The sequence below is a fragment of the Uloborus diversus genome, chromosome 3 (genome assembly GCF_026930045.1).
Source record: "Uloborus diversus isolate 005 chromosome 3, Udiv.v.3.1, whole genome shotgun sequence".
NCBI lineage: Eukaryota > Metazoa > Arthropoda > Arachnida > Araneae > Uloboridae > Uloborus > Uloborus diversus.
In genome coordinates, this window is record NC_072733.1 from 139,873,411 (window position 1) to 139,893,966 (window position 20,556).

A 20,556-nucleotide genomic window follows, 5' to 3' on the forward strand; every position below is an offset into this window, starting at 1 on the left:
TTCTTTCGCATTTTAATTCCTTAAGCTAATTTTATTTTGTTTCCATGATTACGCATTTTAAATCCATCTTTCTCGATTTAATTTCTTAAAAGTATTTTAATAGCTGTCGTCATTGTTTGGAAGGGAAATCATGATGTTTTTCTTATTTATATTTTACACCTGGTTGTTGAATACACGTCACTTGACACAATTTTTATTTTCAAGGTGGACCGGGCAAAGCCGGGCGACGCAGCTAGTTCAAATTAATTTTTTTTTAAATCTGGTTTCAATTTGGACACTGTTGGTGATATTTGGAGAGTAAACTATTGAATCACATTGAAATAACCAATAATAGGAAAATGACATTAAATTGGAGTAAAAGGAAGTCATGTGAGGCACATATCAGCCCGTTTTTTGTTTTTCAAAGTTTTATAGTAGGTATGAGTTTTTTTCATAAAAACTTTCACTTACTTTGCTATCAGCCACAAAAATAAAGCACCAACAATCGTTATTTGCATCAGGCATGGAATGAACCAAAGGTACAAGAAATTCTGTGGAAGAAAAACATCAAAAAAATTGCAGATATTCTCAAGTGCCAGAATCGTATTTTATTTCATTTTTTATTCGATGAGAACTTGCAGGCTTATATTTGAAGACCTACGTATTGGAATTTCTTCATTATACAGGGTGACCAGTAATTAACGCGTTGAAAAGAAATCTCAATTTGGCGGTTAGATTCAGCGCATTGGTGGATTTTTTTTTTTTTTTTTTTTTTGCTGTTTCTTTGAGTTGGCTTTTGTTGTTTCTTTTTCAGTGAAAATGTCGAGATTAAAGCGCCTCTGGGCGCATTTCCATGATTCGAACCCATTATTCGAACAACAACAGCCCAATTGTGACTCAAAGAACGTTTGCTACTGAGTTTAAGCATAAGACAGCAAACAGACTGACTTCTGAAGGAGATGTGATGTGGAAGTTTTGAGAAATCAATTCATTCTAGCAATTTAAAGTGAGCTGGATTTCGAAAGCACGTGGCTAATGCAAGACCGCGCACCACCTGATCGTTCGAATGAAGTACTCTCTGCTTGAAGAGCGCTTTAATGAACGGATCTTGACTCTAGGGTTCCCGAAATCTAAAAATATGGGAATTAATTGGGCATCCTATTCTCCTGACTTGAACCCCTGCGGTTCATTTTTGTGGGGTTATATCAAAGACGAAGTTACGCTGGAAACCTGAAGAGCTGAAAACTGCGATTCAGACTGTTATTAAAAGCATTGAAACTTCGACCTTTCAGCGAGTGATGCAGAATTTCACAATTCGTTTGTGCCATGCTATAGATAGAGATGAAAGACAAATCGAAGATGCATCAAGCAAATTCCCATATACTGTACTTTGTTTTAGAATTAAAATCGAATTTTTTGAATTAGTAGTTTTGGAGAAACTAATTTTTAACATCAGTGCATTAATTGCCGGTCATCCTGTAGATTAAAAAATAGTGTAGTTTTTGAATACGAAATTTATCTTTGCAGCATATAAAATAGAATACCGTGGACTCGCGCACCAACGCAATTCGACTTACGCGAAATCGCTGTAACGCGAGTTTTTCTCGAGCAACGAATTTTTGAGCTGACAAATTCCTCGCGAATCCCTTGTGAATTCCTCGCCTACAACATGAAAGTTTTCGGCAGAAAGCAGAAGGATCAATTCATCACTCTTTGATCGGGCAGCATAAATCATTATCATCATCATTTCCATTTTTAAGTTATAAATATAATTACTGTATATATCGAACAGTACTAGAATAGTGCTGCAATTTTTTATTACTTTGTATTGTACGTACTGTACTGTTTTATTTTATGTCTCTTTTTCTCTCATTGATCTCTGATTTTGCGCATCGTAACAATATTTTATGTCGAATAATACAGCTTTTTTAAAATACGTTAAAAACTCACTTCTTTATGTAAGAAATGGCAAAATATAATTAAGAAATTGTTTAAAACAGATTGAGGTGTGTTTACAAGAAACCAAAATATTTGGGTATGTTTATGAAAAATTTGTACCCATACCCTTTTCCACAACGCGAAATTTCGACGACTGACATCCATAACTCGATTTCTAAAAACATGGAATCGCGCATACAAAATGCACTAGTATATTTAATTAAACATGACACAATATCTAAACTGTAAGAACCTACGCAGTTAATTTTAAGTTAAAAGAATTTTAAATTCACGTTACAAAAATTGACTGTATGTATCATATCCTGTACATTGACTACATTTTATTCATTGATTGAGCACATACCCTTTAACTGTATTGATAGATAATTATGCATGTAAAGGTTGATATTCGCTATTTATGCGTGGTTAGTTTAACATTTTTATACCTTCCATTAACAAACACATTAAACTGCTACTTAAGAGAGTGTCCAGCAAAATTTTGAGCAATGCAAAGTGTAGTTTGAAAAACGTTGAAAATAGTAAGTTTTTTACGTAGCTCTTTCATTTCCCGCCAACGGAGTATAGCTCAAGACTGTTAAAAACCGTGCTCTCAGAGGCATTTTATCAACTGGCGATATCTGGAATACAACTAGCGAAAATTAGTTCAATCAAAGAGCATATATTTCGGCGTGCTCTGGAATTTCAAGAGGACTAACTGCCAGGCCGGCAAGATTTTCCGTCTTCGGCGGCCACTTCGTCATGACTGTCAACGGCGGCCCGTGAAATCCACCTGTTGCGGGTTGGTGTACACCGACTTCGGCAGTGTACTTCGGTGTGTATATGTGCGTGTTTCCCACGGTAAACTTTTAAGTGACATTTTTATGATCGGTAAAAAATAAGTACGTAATTCTTCGATAATTATACTAATTTAATTACTCGATTTTCCATCCCCGAGCTATGCCAAAATTACGCAGGTTAGGATATATAGAGCTGCCATCTATCGGTCAAGACCAAATCGGGCTTCTGCTCTCTAGGGGGGGGGGCGGCGTATAACCTTCATTGGAGCAGCTTTGTGCTTTATTACTATTCGCTACACGAAAGAGGCCTACATTTTCGAAAAAGAATTATTAAAAACGACAATTCTCCCAACAAAGATCTGATATTGAAAAATTTCATATGAAAATGTTTCAAAGCCTAAGATTCATAGTAAGGTTAACCTCGTCCCGTTCTAGTGTCTCTATCATGAAGACACAGGTACTTTTACTTTGTCTTGAAAAGTTTTCAAAAAAGCAGGGACCTATTTCTTGATAAACCCTATTGCTAATCGATTCAGAGTTAGAAAACTTTCTCAACCTTTGCATCGCAAAGCTTCGGGAATTAATTAAGTTTCCTTACCTGATCTTTGACAGGCAAGAAGTTGTTGAACATCAATGCGTATGTCCACCACCATTTCCTGGTGTTGTCAGCCGCAGCTTCGAAGATATCTGCATAAACTGGTCCAGATCCGAGCAGAGGCAGAGCGACTATGATCCCCAGGATTAGAAGCAAAGAGGGACATAACCTGAAAATGGACGCCTATTATTTGAGACAATTTCTGAAACTTGTCTTAGAAGATTAATGATTAAATTTCTATAAACTAATGAGAAAATGTAATTATTAATAATCTCCAGAAACAATAAACTCCCGGTGCAGTAAACTAATCCACGAAGGGGTGGGAGGGGCGGGAATATGATGAAGCTTGACACTTCGTGACCGGGGGGGGGGAGGAGGGAGTAAAATTTGTTGAAGAAAAGTGTGACATCATTTATAGACAGCCCTCATATAATTTCTGTATTTATTTACCTGATGTAGCGTCGGACTATGAGCTTGATGATACGTATGTTGACTTTCTTTTCTTGTCTGCGAAATCTGGGATACGCTAACAAAATTCCCCTGAAAAAGAAATAAGAAATGATTTTGAAACAAAGTGTTTTCAGCTATAAAAACTTTAATTTTTTTTTCGCGAATTATTATTTGATGGATTTTGTTGATAGAACATAATATACATAGTCCAAGAGCCCATGAATGCCAGGCCTACGCCATAGTATAAAGACCCAAAAATTTTCTGCGTAAGCACACCACAGCAGGTAAGAAAGGTTCGCTATTATTTAAAAATGAATCGCTATTATTTAAAGCTGAGTTAAAGCTTTGGCAGGAAACAGGTAGCAAAGGTGCGTAGAATCGCTGCAAAAACTAAACATCAGTGATTAATTCCATGTCACGTGACCTGGTGGTCCCTTCCAACCATCTCCCATTTGGAGGACGATCATGGAGATCTAGAATACCTTAAAAAGAAAACAGAAGTTTGCTCCAAAAAAGACCTTCAAGGGGAATCAACCAAAACATGGCAATTCGTTTCACAAAGCTGATCCACCATTTTGGAGCCCATCTTTTTTTTCAAATCCTAAATCCTCAGGATTTGGGTCTTGGAAGCTGAAAATTTGTGTAGGTTAGTTTCAAAGACCTGTCTGCATCTCTAAAAAAATTCGCTTAAATTGGAGATGATGTAGTAACTTGACATGAAATGGTTCAATGATGTTTATTTTTTGACGCACCTTTTGCTACCTGTTTCCTGCCAAAGTCTGCACGACTCAGCTTAAATAACAGCTAACCTTTCTTTCCTGCTATGACATGTTTACGCATAACAATTTTGGGCCTTATACTATGACGTAAGTCTGGCGCTCTCAGGCTCTTGCTCTAACACGTTTTTCCGAAAAACAAAGAACTTTTAAAAATAATAACACAATCAATTCAGTTTTGTGGCAAAGCAATAGTATAAATTTTTGTTAATTTCGCTTCTGAAACCCCGCCAATCTTTTCGACTCCTCCTATAGCATATCAACAATATATATTACAATATATATAAACTTACTAGGATTGCCAAAGTACAGGATGTCCCAGAAGGCTGTGTACAAACTTGAAGATAACGCAGAGAAAACAATAAACTACAAAAATTATTTTGGAACATATGGCTGCAAACGCATGCTGATGCACTACGTGCACACAAAGCTCAAAATTGGTGGTTATGAAACAAGTTACAAATTTGTTACACTAAAATGATTTCACATGACATTTTTATTTTAAAGATAGGTTTAAAGCTGTTGATAAAATTGGCGGCTTGTGGCTGTTAATACAAGCGTCACAACAACAACGCAGCGATCGATAAAACCTTGTGAGAAAGGCTCGTCATTGGGTGTGTTGTCATTGCGACCCATGTAATAAGGCTGTGGTCTGTAATTTTTATCAGCGGTTTTAAATCTTTCTTGGAAACCAAAATAATGTGTGAAACTGTGTTTGTAATAAATTTGTAGCCTGTTTCGCATGTCTGTTTCTGCCTGTGCATGTAGCACGTCAGCTTTGAGCTTGCGGCCATATGTCCTTGTACATAATTTTTGCTTGTCATCATGCTCTCCATTTCTACTCCAAGTTTGTACATGGTATTCGGGGATAGCCTGTACGTCTTAAAGCCAAGAGTTCCGTCGCAGCAGTATAAACCCCAACCCACCTCTGCCTGATTGCATCTCTTGATGCTACAGCTAAGTTCAACAGCGATATTTAAAATATGGAATCAATTACCTAAAAAGAATACTAGCTGTACCCGCACGGCAATGCCTGTGATAAGAATTTAAAGAATTTCCCTTGAATACATGAAAATCCACCCTACCCGCACACACCATTAAAAAAAAATAGTAAAAGTTCCCTTTGCAATTAAAAATATTTTGCAAAGAAATAAAAAGCATTAAATTACATTAACAGTTGCTTCAAAATGTTAAGTAATCCATCAACGTCATTGTTTATCGCTTATCTCGCTAAGCGACCAACCTACCGAAACCCAGCTGATTAGCGAGCGAAGCGAACTGCAATCAATTAGCGACCCGATATTTTTAACTGAAACGTTTAAACAAAAACCCCGCTCTCTCCCCTTTCCTTCGAAGAAAAAACGTAATTAAAAAACAAGTTATATCTAAAACAAATGGAAAATCCTGTCCCCCGTACATAAAAGAATTTAACTCAAATACACAACGCAATTTACATAAAATCATCATTACGCTCCACCTAAGAAAAAAATGCAAATAAAAAAGAAAAATTATGCTCCCGCACAGAAAAAGGAATTTACCTCAAATATGCAACGCAATTTATATGAAACCAGAAGCGGTATTTTTTTAATACAAGGATTGGCACGCCAGAATAGCTCACAAATCGCAGATTTTTTTCTACTTACTGGACACTTATCGTATATATTTTGGACAATTCACACAGCATTTTTTATAAATTACAGCCTCTGCGTTAGTCTGATGTATGGGCTATATTATTGTAAATTTTCATTAAAATCTATTCCGTAGTTTTTGCATGAAAGAGTAACAAACATCCATACATACAAACTTTCGCGTTTATAATAGTAGTGAGATTAATTTTAGGCTTACGAGAATAGAAAGTAGGCTTCAATACTGATTCCCATATTGACGATCAACGTGAAATCAAAATCTTTCAAATAATGACCGAGATTTGAACCATGACCTGGAATAAAACAAAAACAATAAAAATTTTTGAACTTAAAAGCAACAAATAGTTTCAGATTATTCTAAAACAGAACAGATTATTTGCAGTTTACTTAAGGGCACGGGCGGATCCAGAAACTTTTCAAGAGAGGAGCAATTGAATTTTTTACATACTCTTTACTACGTATCCTGGTTCGCAAATGTTTCGGACTTTAATTCTGAAACATTCCGGGGGGCCTTAAACTTCTCTTATGGTATTTTTAACATTGTCAAAGTCGTCTAAAACTGCGTTTTTAAAACTTCAATATCGAAAAATTACCAGTTTAGAGTCCTGAAGGGAGGGGCGATCTCCCTTATATTTGTCCTTGCTTAAACAATATTATTTATATTTGTTCACTTTAAGACCAGTTGCCACTAAAAGGTATGCTGTCGCGGGTTTTCGTCTAGAGACCGGGAATAATTACCTTGCTGAACACTTATTTAGACTTAACATCTTTGCATCCCCAAATCGGGTATTGTACGGGTGACACTATTTTGGACTCTTCGCATCTTAAAGAATGCCCGGAAGTGTCTGGAAAATGTATACGACTGATACTGGAAGGCCAGAGGCAAACGTCAAGAGCCCTAGACCGATTGACCTTTTTAATTCTTTACTTGTTTTCAGGTTTTATGTTTCTCTAAACCCTTGCAAAAATGGTACAAATCATGTCCGAGATGTTGAAATTTGTAAATATATATATATATATATATATATATATATATATATATATATATATATATAATAAAAGTGAAAAATATTGAAAAGACCACACCAAGAGCCCATAGATGCGCAACGCAGCAAAACTAAAAAGCCAAGTAAATATAAAATTAAGCAAACAGAATTTCAAATATTAAACAAATTATATATAATTAATGATGATAAAAAGGAAAATTGCAAACAGCTATTAAATAGGAAAAGATAAAGTATGAATCCAGAGCAAATCAGCCGTGGAGGATTCATTAATTATGGTCAAAAGACCAAAAATTTAACTATGAACTAAAAGAGAATGTTTAAGCTCCAGTACATGCAATGTAGAGTAACATTGGGCAAAAGCGCCACTTGCTAAACTAAAAACAATAAACTAGAGCTCAAACCTAAAACTAAAAGCAGGGGGTTTCGCCTCGACTAATTAGGAAAACAAGTTCCGATAATTAGCCTTCCACGGGGCTTATATATATATATATATATATATATATATATATATATATATATATATATATATATATATATATATATATATATATATATATATATATGTATATATATATATATATATATATATATATGTATATATATATATATATATAAATTATTTCTCTATCCTGTTTTTCTGTCGGTCCGGGAAATCTTCCTTATTCCTTTATCAAATTTCAGGATATGCTCTTCATTTTAAAGTTTATCGTGCCGGCTAATGACGAAAATTAGACCCACGATCTAAAACTGTACAGCTTCTCTTAAACTTGAGATTGAAAGTCATCTAAGAAGAGGTCCTTTAGTGGATGTGTCCTTTAATGGATTACAAATTTCCACTTGAATTGTCAAATGGGGAAGAGCGGTGTAGCTCAGTCGGTAAAGCATTCCGCCTTCAGCCGAATGGTCCTGGGGTCGAGTCTCTGTTCGAGTGGACTGCCGTTAGAGCATTTATAAAGTATGCATTTTGTCTATAAGATCTTAAACGTTAAAATTATGCAGCGGGAGAGCTCTTTGCTTGTGTGACTCTTTGATGCAACCTTCAGTAAGCATACTGAACTACGAGAGTTTGTGCAATTTTAAGTCGTAACTGAAATGTATTTCGTGAGTTGTTGAATCAGTTAATTTAAAAACATATTCACCGAGTAAATATGTGAGTTTTTGCATAGGGTGATCTTACATGATATCTTTGCAGCATGGGTGCAAATTTCGAGCACGCATGCTTCGCACGGATCAGCTAGTTATAATAATGTCCACCAATTGAATAAGGTTTGATTCTTCTGATTTTTCATGAATTTTCAAAAGTACTTGATACTTTTACCCCCTCCCCCCTCCTCCCAGGGATAAAAAAATATATTATCATCTGACTTTGCTTTAAATTGTAAAAAAAATCCACTTCAAAAAATCTTCAGCATAAAAAACATAGTTTTTGCAACCGTTGAAATCCATACAGTGGGAATCTCTAGCACATGTCGTCACGTCGCCTCAGAACAATAGTAGGATATCTTAGTGTTATTCCTGGTATTAGATGTCTTACTGTTGGTCTGAGGCGACGATATACGAACATCATTTCAGGAAAACTTCATTTTAGTTTTCCTAAGAGCTTCCTTCGAATAAAGACGGTTTACCATCACCAAGTTTTAAAGAAAAATTTTCATCCACGAAATTGTCTATATATATTTTTTACTGAAGACATTTTTTCATCATTTTAGGTTCACGGAGGTTTACAATATTTTTCTCGATTCAAACATTAACAACTTCTAGATAAAAACCATATTTAACACTAAAGACTTTCGATAGTATGTAAATTTGCCAGGGCCGTACACAAGGGGGAAGGGGGTTCTTAGGGTTCAACCTCCCCCCCCCCCTTTTTCCCTTCTCTTATTTTGAATTACATGTATTTTATTCGAAGAATCATGGCCAAAAAGTTTTTTCTTTTTAAAATACCATTACTGGGTAAAAATCCGTACCATTATTCGGATATTTACCCGGAACATTTGGATTTTTGAATATCCGGATTGTATTTGGTCTCACTTAGTCCGGAAAAACGAGGTTGTAATCTTTATCTTTACTAATGATAAAGCTGAAAGTCTGTATGGATCTCTGTCTGTCTGGATGTCTGTAATGCGCACAGCGCCTAGACCGTTCGGCCGATTTTCATGAAATTTGACACAAAGTTAGTTTATAGCATGGAGGTGTGCACCTCGAAGCGATTTTTCGAAAATTCGATTTTGTTCTTTTTCTGTTTTAGTTTTAAGAAAATTTTACCGAGAAAATTATCACAACGTGGACGACTAAATTACGAAATTATCATAACGCGGAACCGTAATATGGGCAAGCAAATGAATATAGCACATTAGCGAGAGATTCATCAGCCATTATTTGTAAATATACAGGCGAATCAAATGACCTTTTAATTTTCTACTACGGGCAAAACCGTGCTGGCACCACTAGTTTAAAATAAAACTATATTCACTTCAGAGCCGTATATAAGTGTGGGTTCTTAGAGTAAACCCCCCCTCCCTCTGAAAAGTTCGGTTCGACATTTAAATCTTCGTTTATATTTAAAAATTTCCAAAAAATATTGTTCCAAAACTCAAATATCTTTTATATGTATATTAATTGCATAAAACGCTTTTAGTGAGTCAAGGCTGGTTTTTAATAATGTACTTCATTCCGCAAAGTTCCGCGTGAAAGTTTTTAAACCCCCTCCCCGAAATTATTTTCTGGTTACAGCCCTGAAATTGCCATAGCAACTGTTGACTCAACATGAAAATGGCTTAAGTTTGAAATTGATTCTGATTAACTGAACCCGTCATGAGGACTTAAGTGCAAATTTTCAATTTAATGTTGAAACAGGGCCGTGGTAGCCCGATCGGTAGAGTGTCGGATTCGGAGCCGGAGGGCCTCGGGTTCGAACCTCGATGGTCGAAGACCCACAGTCGTCATTAAAGGGGACTGGGCGACGTTAAATATGCTCGTGGTCTCAATGTCCTCCAAGTGAAACGATACCTCTGGGGGTGCTAATTTCAGGTAGCTATTAGCTCCTGGATTAGTTCAAAATTCTCATTAACTGTTGGATCCGGTGGTGGTGCTGCCATCTATCGGTATAAAAAATAATGGAGGCAAGGAACTTAGTATGCAGTCCTCGACATAAATACAGTTGTAGTCAGTTGTGACTCTTGAATTGAATAGAATAGAATAGAATAATGTTGAAACTATTATTTAACTGGCGAATGGCATTGCTTTTGGCCTCATCCATAGAATAGTACATCCCAGTAGTGCGTGGTGCCAACCTACAGCCAAAAAGCCACACGAAGCCCGCAAAGCAGATCCGTTGCTTTGTTCTATGATAAAATCGCAAACCCCAATTAATCACAATGCCCACATTTAGAGTCAAATATCCAGAAATTGGTTTCAAACGCAAACTTTTCATTAATAAGATATCATTAAGTAATAATAACAATAATTCTTGGTTTGCCACTTTCTGTCGTTTCTTATGTTTTTCCATAATATGTAGAATTGTTTTTTGGCATTTTAAATTTTTTAGCCCGCTAGAATCATCTTAATACGTGGTACGGCCCTTGCGTATAAAAAGTTTGAGCACCAACTGCTTTCATAGTTTTAAATAAACAAAATTAAGCAATAATAATAATGATAATAGTAAAAACGTTAGAAAACTTACTAGAAAATAGAAGGAAGAATGGTAGGAAATATGTGTGGTAAATAACGACGAGGAAGGTCCCAACAACATACATTCCATTGATGACTGAAATATCTCCGTGTGGGTTCTTTTCCGTTCGAAACAGCTTCTTCGTGTTACTGTACACGGAAAAGGCAAGGATTATCTGCAGAAATTTATCTGTAAAACAGGAAACATTTACTAGTTACAATATTAAACATATTAACAATCGGAAGTAAAATAACGGATAAGAAGCAAAGCGCTTCTTATCCTTGCTCAATGAGGTTGTTTCTTTCAGTCAAAAGTACTACTTTTAGTCACTGTAATTTATAGAATAGGCAAACAAAAATAACATGGAGCGAGAAAAACTTTCATTTTCCCATCGTTTAAGTTTTAATTATTTTTTTAACTGTCATATTTTGGAAGTAAGGCGTGGTCTTTATGACGTCTCAAGTGATGTACTTTGGCGCGCTACTCCACTGGAGCATTGAATGCTTTTGCATGCTGCCTACCGTGTTTCAAGATTATGATAATTAAGGAGCAAATTAAATGTTCGCTCTACGCTTGCTATCAACCATATCACTCTCCGTGGGTCCTTGTTCCTGCCACTGAGGTAGCTTGCCCACGTGGGTAACCTATATCGTTGCCACTACGCATGAGTAAAGAAGTGAATGAAATAAAGCGCTCTGCGCTAATGGCATCAGTGAATGGCATTTCAGCACTTGTGATGTCATGGGCAGAAGCGTGAAAAATGGAATGGAATCTGCGCACCGATTCAAATAATTGTTAAAAAATATTAATCTTTGTCAAATCATTTTTTAAATGTTTAAATTCTATGTTTTTAAGCATGCTCTTTCAGAAAAAAAATCCTTTTAAAATTTTGGAAGCAACCCAATTACAGCAACTCATAACGACAAAGTTGATAAAATAACTAATAAACCAAAATGCTTTTAATAAATTACACAATGCATTGCTTTAAAAACTTACTAATGTTTTTTTAAATTGATTAGGCTGTAGGCGAGGAAGATTTTCTGCTTTTGTATTTGTGAGTAAAAGTAGTAGAAAATCGGGAGGGGTGGACAGCTGCAATTATGCCGAAATAAAATCTGTATCTCAAAACCAGACTAACTTAAGTCCAAATATTGCGATTTTCCGTTTATTAGCGCTATACCGATGCCATTCCTCCAGTTGTTTGCTATTTCGATTCAATATGTGGGGTCGATCTAGAAATTATTTCCCAGACCACACTCATCGTGAGAAAAACACGTTACGCTTGTGTTTTATATCTATCATTAGAATGGAAGCTGGATAAGTCTAGTACCACACGTAAATACGGCTTTAGCTTTCCCTTTTCTGCGAAATGCTGGCAATATGATCTTCAAAATAACTGAATTCTATCCGGAGCTGGACATTTGTATAAACCTTCTCAGTTTGGTGCGAGATGATGTCTGTGACATTATAGCGAACATTCTTCAGACCACTGTCATCGAGATTCCAAATCCCAGATAGCACGGAAAATTCCACCGCGAGTCTGACGTAAACAATAACAGACTAATAGGTCAAAGGGAGAGACATGACTGAGCAAAGAACTGAGGGCCACGGACGATGGGCTCTCGATGTTCACAAATATCTTGTAACATAAAAGTATTGTAAAATAGCTGTAAATATTCGATGCATTAAACGTCTCTTAGATTCTATATGCATTCTCTTGTTGTCTTTACGCAAGAGATGAAAACGTTACAGTGCATTGTAGCAGAATCTTATTCCGCATCGAACCACGCTAACGTAATTCTAAAAATTAAAAAAAAAAATCGCATAATAATGTACCAGTGTTAAAAGAGTCGTCCCATTCGATGCATGCGTCAGACAAAGATTTTCTCTCTTTCCTGTAAAGTAAAGATTATGTAACTTCCGTCAGTCTGGCTCTGAGGTACAGAAATGTGATACACACGAACTCATTAAGGAGCTTTAGAAACATTATGAACTCGCATGGTTCCAAACGAAGATCAAAAAACATACAGGGTGTGTCGCAATATCCTCCGGGATTTGAAAGGCTTATTAAAACAAACATATTAAAAACTCAGCAACAACGTTGACTTTACTGGAAAAAGAAATTCTACAAGTTTCGCTTCCCAAATGTTCGATAGGTGCACCTTTCGTGATGCTGCACATATCAAGTCTAAAATGTAATTCTTGGTTTATTCGATGTAACATGTCACGATCAATCAGCGTTCATTTTCCAACAATATGAGGCAGTCCTCCATTATCTGACAGAAGTTCACCCATTTCATCAATAACGAGCTTCCTGGTCGATGGATTGGGCGTGGTTCTGACGACGACATTCTACTGTAGCCACTGCGCTCTCCGGACCTAACTCCATGTGATTTTTTTTTTTGAAGTGGTTGCATCAAAAATCGCGTGTTCGTGCCTCCTATGCGACGTGTTTTACAAGATTTACGCTAAAGTATCACAACCGTATTTGGCACGATTGATCAGGACATTTACCGCGAACACGAATTAGATTTTGTACTGTCCGTCCACAGATTGTACGGAAAGGCAAATATCCGGTTTACAGGCGGAAATGGAAGCATCTATTACTTTTAATGGATGCCAGCTTTTGCAGATGTATGTTAGCCTCGAAATTAAGCTGAGTCATATTCAAATGAGCAGAACACGCGCATCAAATATTTTGACTTTCCCCCTCATTCAGATAGACTAGTCCTAACTGGACGTTTGCCAATTCCATACAATCTGTGGTTGGACAGTACTTGACATTTGCTACGTCACGATCACGAAAGGTTCACGTATCGAACATTTGTGAAACAAAACTTGTAGATTTTTTTTATTTAGGGAAGTCAACGCTGTTGGCAATGTTTGTTTCAATAAACCTTCCAAATCCCAGAGAGAATTGTGACACATATGCTGTAAAAAAAAAAAAAAAAAAAACGCATTTTTTGGTACGAGAAACACACAAGTTCCGCATAATTATGCACAGTCATTGTTTTGTTACTTGATATTAAGCACTTATGTATAATGTTCAGCAGCAGGATTTTTTTTTTTTTTTTTTTTTGTATTGTAATCAATAATTCTCTTTGAACATTTTCCCATCGAGAGATAGGGAAACCACTACGGAGTTTTTTCCTCAAATATACTTAAATGTGAAACTGGAAAACTAAACCCTTTAAGTCGTTATTTATGAAAGATGAATGAAACTCACTTTTGTGGCTTCCGGAATAGTGAGGTATTCTGATGTAAAAATATGCATCCAGTACAGTGCCGAGGACAACGAAAGATGCTATCAGCAACAGAACGACCCTGTATTGGAAAGAAAAGTACAATGATGAATTCGATAGTACAATTTTGCAGTACCGATTCTTACCAAATTTTTTATGCAAAAGTTCATATTCCCCCTCCTCTTTTTAGCCTACTTTCCCAGTAAAAGTCAGAAAAAGAAGAAAAAAGCATGAAAGAAGGCTTAATGCATCTTAAAAATATCGCAAAAAACAAAAAAAAAGTCAAAAATAAATAAAATAATTAAATAAATATTGAAAAATCAAAAATTGGAAAGTAGGGTAATGAGATGGGGGAAAATGTCTGTCGGTCTGTCTGTCCCCCCCCCCTAATAACTTTTGAATGAATAGTCCGATTCGAACAAACTTTTTTTTTGTTCGAAAGATCTTGGCGAGGACACCTCATTCCCATATTTCACTTTTTGATTTGAGCTATTTTTTGTTCAATTTTGAACAGTTCAAAAAAACTTAACATTAGCGCCTACGGGGAAATTCAAGGCAATTCCGAACAGTGAGGCGAATTTGCTTCAAACAAACTTTGTAGGAAAAAGCTTTTGATGAAAAACTTGTATATAAAATATCTTTTTGATTTGAACAATTTTCCGTTCAATTTTGAACAGTTCAAATCCCTTAACATTAGCGCCTACGGGGAAACTGAAAGTCAATGTAGATTCCGTACTGAAGGCGGATTTTTTTCAAACAAATTTTGTTGGAAATAGCTTTTGACGCCAAACTCCAGACTTCGACTCCGAGAATTTAGGAGCACTTGACTCCAACTCCGACTCCTATGCCCGACAATTAATCGGACTCCGACTCCCCGACTTGACTCTGACTTCGTAGCTTTGGCAAAAATTTATACACGGAGGACAAATGACTGACTCCGATTCTTAGATATTCGACTCGGACTCCTTTAACCCAAAATGAGATTGACTCCGACTCCGACTCCACAGCTATGGTTTTGACTGTGAAATAATTATTGTTGATCTGATTTGTTTTTATTTTTACGCTAAAGTTTTAATTGAGGTATTCAGTTTTCGGCAAATAAACTCGAAGTCATTTATGTTTCTACATAAAGATATGCGCAGACGATTTTTTTTTTGACAATGAAAATTATTTCTTTAAGTTGAAATTTTATTGTTTTTATTAATTTTGGTAAGTGCATTAATTCATTTAAAAAATTGTTTTTGGCAACAGGGGAAAAAGAAACGATTTTTTTTTGATATGATGTATTTATTTTAATGAGCTTATTAATTTTAATTATTATTTTTTCGTTTTGAAAGCTGTTAAAGATTTTTTTTAATGTAAAAAAGTGTATTAGCTGCTTTGTTTAAAAGTTGCTGCTATTTTTTTTTTTTTTAAGCATTTAACTTTTTTAGATGAGTGAGGAATATATTTTATTCCTAGAAATCAGCTTAAAGTATTTTAAAAATATGTTTGAAAAAATTTGCGATTTTAGTTATTTTTGAGAATATTGATCAGGTACTAGAAAGTAGTATGGGTATACGGGAAAGTAGGCTCGTCTAGTTCTAGACAGAACTTCTTGTTTCGAAAAGAGTTTATAACTGTTTGCACTTTTATTTTTCATATTTTACTTATAGTTTACAACGTATGTGAGCCAAAGATGGACATAGTTAACCTTTGAAATTTTTTCCAAAATTTTCTGTTTAGGTGTACTTGGTTGAATTTTTTTTATGTTGAATATTACACTTATTGAGCAATCACGAAATGCTTGTTATCCTCACTTGACAGTCGTTGATGTTGGTCAGATTTTCAAAATTACCATGATGATAAGGATTAGTCCAGCTCATTTTTTTTTTTTTTTGAATGTTTATTTAGAGAGATTAATTGTTGTCGTCAAGGTTACAAATCATCTGCGTTCATTCAAGGCTTAACTCAAGCAGACTTTACATTAAAAAACGGGGGGAGGGTGTCTGCAAAATCCCCTTTTTTTTCAGGAAAAGCATTTATACATATGAACTTAATAGCAAAACTTCATTTAAATTCAAAATTTTCAGATTACTAATGCCAAACATTAAAAAATCATAAGCGCCATACGCTGTAAATATAGTCTTTATAATTAGTGAACGGATGCAAATTGGCCATAATAACCAAGACATCTTTATTACCACGTCCTAATTAACATTTCTTTTTTAATGGATATGCCTTGTATTGCCTAGAAAACTACCAGTCATAACATGACGAGTGCGAATTTCTTCTCCATTTCCATTCTATTCCATTTGTAGAAACAAAAACACGGCGTGTAAGGTCCTATTGCTGTTCATGATTGCGAGAAACATAGTTTGAATTCAAGAACTCAAAATTCAAATGTCTTTCTCTCTCTCTCTCTCTCTCTCTCTGTAACTCATATCAAAAGGAATTTATTTTTCTAAGGTAAAATTTGACTAAGATAAGTTGTTTTTGTCATACAATTTCAAAATTGCCTTTTGTGGGCCTACATTGGAGCATAGTGTTCCAAAGGTGACCCATGTGTTGAAATTAGTTTTGAAATACGAAAAAAAATTATTGGCAAACTGTTTTTACTTCTAGAAAAACGATATAATATTAAATTTGAAGAAAAAATAATTAGTTACAGAAAATTTGCGAAGAAAACAATCACAAGAAAAACGTTTTCGATACAACAGTGATATGTCTTCACCTGGTTTGAGAAATTAAAAAAAAATGATTACAAAACAATGTATTATGTTAAAAAATAATTATAATAACGAGAAGCCTCGAAAATGACTTTACTGCATTGATTTACATAATTTTTTCTTAAGGGGGCAGCCTTGAGAATATGCATATGGTCAACATTTCTACGATGTAAAATTATTAATTTGATAAATTTATTAGGGTTTAAGTGAAGTGAAAACATATCTTAACTCAAAGTTCTAAGAAAATAAATCATGTAAATTGAATTATATTCTTACCACGAAATTTGCACGGCAGATAAAGGGCAAAGTAGCTATATTTCATCCCCCTATGTTTCTCTGGTCTGACGCTAGGTGTCGCCACCGATGATATTTTTTCTGGTTGAAGTCAGAAACACTATTCATTTGTGGAAGTTTCATGAGTCTAGGCCGCAACGCTGACGTTTTAGAGCGCTTTTTCTGATTTTTGAAAACTTGATATAACGTTATACTATTCGTAAATGGTTTTATGGATGCATTAAAATGAGTTTATTTAGCTGTATTTGACATATTCGTTTAATGTAAGCTATAAACTGAATGATTTAAACTCTTTGCTACGTTTAGGTTCATTTCGCGTAGAGCAGAAAACCGCCGTATTGGCGAATATGATGTCTTTACTTTCGTCCCCTACCAAGATAGGAGAAAAAACGTTCATGCATAGCATCCTATGGACCAAAAACATTTTTATTAAGACAAACATGGAGAAATATAGGTACGTTGCGATCAATGCACCTCGTGGCAAGCGCTAAATGTGTTTCGTGGTGAAGAACAAAATAAAAAAATCAGTTGTGACGCTAGCTTGGAGGCTTGGAAAATCGACCTTCCATTTTTTTAATTAAATATATTTTTAAAAAATGCACAGTTTGTGATGTTTTTCTTTAAAACAATTCTTAATCCGTGTTTATGTACCAGGTGTTTAATCCACTTTTACCTTTCATAGTTAGGTTTGCCAGACGTCCCGGTTGGACCGGGACAGTTCCGGTTTTCAGACAAAATTCCGGTGTCCCAGACGGTTTATTTCACGTCCCATTAAAAGATACATTTGATATTAGGTGACCAAAAAAGTCTAAAAATTGTTAACTGAGAAGGATTACTTAGGATAACTACTGCGTCACATTCGTAACATTGGCATGTAGAATTAATATTAGCTCTTGTGTGGATTTTAACAAGAAGATTAAAACCAAAAAAGACTTTCTAATAAAATTCTTAGCCAATAATAAGTACATGTAAATATTGTTCCATATATATATATATATATATATATATATATATATATATATATATATATATATATATATATATATATATATATTTATTTATATTTATATATATATATATATATATATATATATATATATATATATATATATATATATATATATATAACGAAGGTGCACAGACGGCGCTTGAGGGCATATTGGGCAGCGGGCCGATGATCCGGCTGGCCAGTCCGCCCCTGATCAACATCTATATCAAAAGTCATCAGTATTGTTTCAATCAATTTTATAAGTAGCTTCTCAAACTTTTTTTTGACGTACTTTAATAATTAAGGATCTATTTAAAAAGAATATAAATGAATCAATTCGTAAAGAGGAAAAAAATATGTACTGGCGCTTACAAGGAAATCATGTAAATTAATGCTTGAAATATTGTTTGAAGTCAATGATACTTATAAAAACATGTTCTGAATTTTAACAGGAAAAAAAGAAAAACTAGCTAATTTCGTGGTTAGATTGCTTTTGAAATGACTTGGTTATAGCCCGGTCAATTTAGACATAAAAATAGTGATCAAATATCAAAAATTCCGGGAAAGCTAAATTTTTGTAGGGACCTTGGGCTTACTATTACAAATAAGGTGCCAAAAGTCCCCATCGATCCCATGTGCGCTAAAAAAGTTATTCGGGGTCAAAGGTGAAAATTTTAGGTTTTTTGGATTTTTCTCAAAAACGGTAAGTTTTACCGAAAAGTACCGCAGACCAAAGTTATTGATCTCAAAATTCTCCATAAAAATGGTCCTTATGATTTTTTTCTCCAAGACCAAACCTTCCCAGATATTGCGTACTCTCAAAAGACAACCAGTCATTTACAGAATCCCCTCTACTTGCATGGCCTTGAATAACATCTGGCTATTCTAGTCCATGGGCATCGTTCACGTACCCAAAGGGACCGGACCTACTAAGGGCATGGGCGCACCCCTCAATATCGCGGAGCCCCCCCCCCCTAAGAAGCAAGAGTCCCCCTCCAAAAACTGAGAAAAATACCCCTCAAAACAATTCCCTTTTAAATGTTTTTTGAGCTCTCAAACTGTAACCATTTCATACAATAAAACATAGTTTGGCTGGCGAGTCGCATTATTATCTTGACTTCTGACAATGTTTGGCCTTAGTGATACATTGTGAGTAAGATTTCTGAATTCTAATCTGACTCTAAGAAATCCATCTCTCTTGGTTAGACAACAAACTGTGTTTGACGCTTCTTTGTCTAATTTTACGCATCGTCTCACTGCTTTAGTATAATGTGAGGTATTGAAAATCATATAATTCAGTAGTTACGTCCTCAACACCATTTCTTTTAAAGTTTTATCTGATATTCCTTTTTTAAGAAGGTGATCCGAGTTTTCCCACGTCTGCTTATCAAAGAACTCAAGTTGAAATCTGAAATTGTAAATTTTTGCTATACAATCGAATTTTTTAAACTTGCCATCGTATTATGTTTGGATCACTAGCTCTTGTTCTGCAAACTGGTTACTTTGAGAATCTAAAAAAATATAACACTAGTCATTGCGGATGACCATCATCAGAGAACTTGTTTCAAGACGGATTACGACGATCAGTTCGAAGATGGACAATGAAAATGTATAATTCCAGATTTCAATTTTTAAGCAGAGAGACTGCTATGAGCTCATCGATAAGCAGAACTGGTAAAACTCGGCAGCTCCCTCTTTCAAAAAGGGGACTTCCGATAAAACTTTGAAAGAAATTGCTTGGTGGCGTACCTACTGAGTAGTATGGTTTTCAAAACTTCACGTCATACTAAAGCAGCGAGACGATAGGTAAAATTAGAAAAAGAAGTGTCAAGTACTCAAAACCTCACATGTCATACTAATGCAGTGAGACGATAGGTAAAATAAGAAAAATATATGTCAGGTACAGTTTGCTGCCTAACCAAAAGGGATGGATTTATTCGAGTCAGATTAGAATCTAGAAATATTAAGCCACAATACCATCAAGCCACAATTTCAATCAAGACTGAAAATTATGAGAAGTAAAACAGTTCAACTCGCATGCCAAACTTATGTTTTATTGTAATCAATGTGGTTACAGTTTGAGGGCTCAAAACCCATTAAAATTTCTTTAGCAACGTCTTTTGTTTCAAAGGGTGACTGATGTGGGCTGCTGCAAGCCACACTATTTTAAAATTTTTATACTTTACCTTTGTTCTCTATCATAGGTAAATTTGACATTTTGAGCCAAAGTTATCTGCTAAGTGGAGAATTAAACATTTTTTTACTAGATAAGAATTGCTTTTATTACTATTTTTTTTTCGTATCTATGTAAGAATTAATTGATATGAAAGCAAACTTTTACAAATCATAACTTCTAATATTTTTTACTCTAAGTACGAAGCAACACGATGTTATTCAATTCTGACTATATTGGTCTAATTCAAGACTCAACGCATGTGTGGAACTTTAAAATACAGTTTATTATTA

General features: G+C 35.1%; 2 protein-coding genes across 2 annotated transcripts in view; both read right to left on the reverse strand.

Annotated features, from left to right (window-relative positions):
* LOC129219239 (O-acyltransferase like protein-like) overlaps positions 1-6,415 on the reverse strand; it is a 28,017-nt gene extending 21,602 nt beyond the window's left edge. The window contains exons 1-4 of the mRNA XM_054853565.1: positions 6,381-6,415; positions 3,760-3,849; positions 3,313-3,478; positions 451-530 (exon numbers count right to left, since the gene is read on the reverse strand). Coding sequence (XP_054709540.1) covers positions 451-530; positions 3,313-3,478; positions 3,760-3,849; positions 6,381-6,415 — 371 coding nt within the window. The remainder of the gene's footprint in view (positions 1-450; positions 531-3,312; positions 3,479-3,759; positions 3,850-6,380) is intronic.
* Positions 6,416-14,019: 7,604 nt separating this feature from the next.
* LOC129218962 (uncharacterized) overlaps positions 14,020-20,556 on the reverse strand; it is a 30,419-nt gene continuing 23,882 nt past the window's right edge. Inside the window, exon 5 of the mRNA XM_054853282.1 lies at positions 14,020-14,182. Coding sequence (XP_054709257.1) covers positions 14,020-14,182 — 163 coding nt within the window. The remainder of the gene's footprint in view (positions 14,183-20,556) is intronic.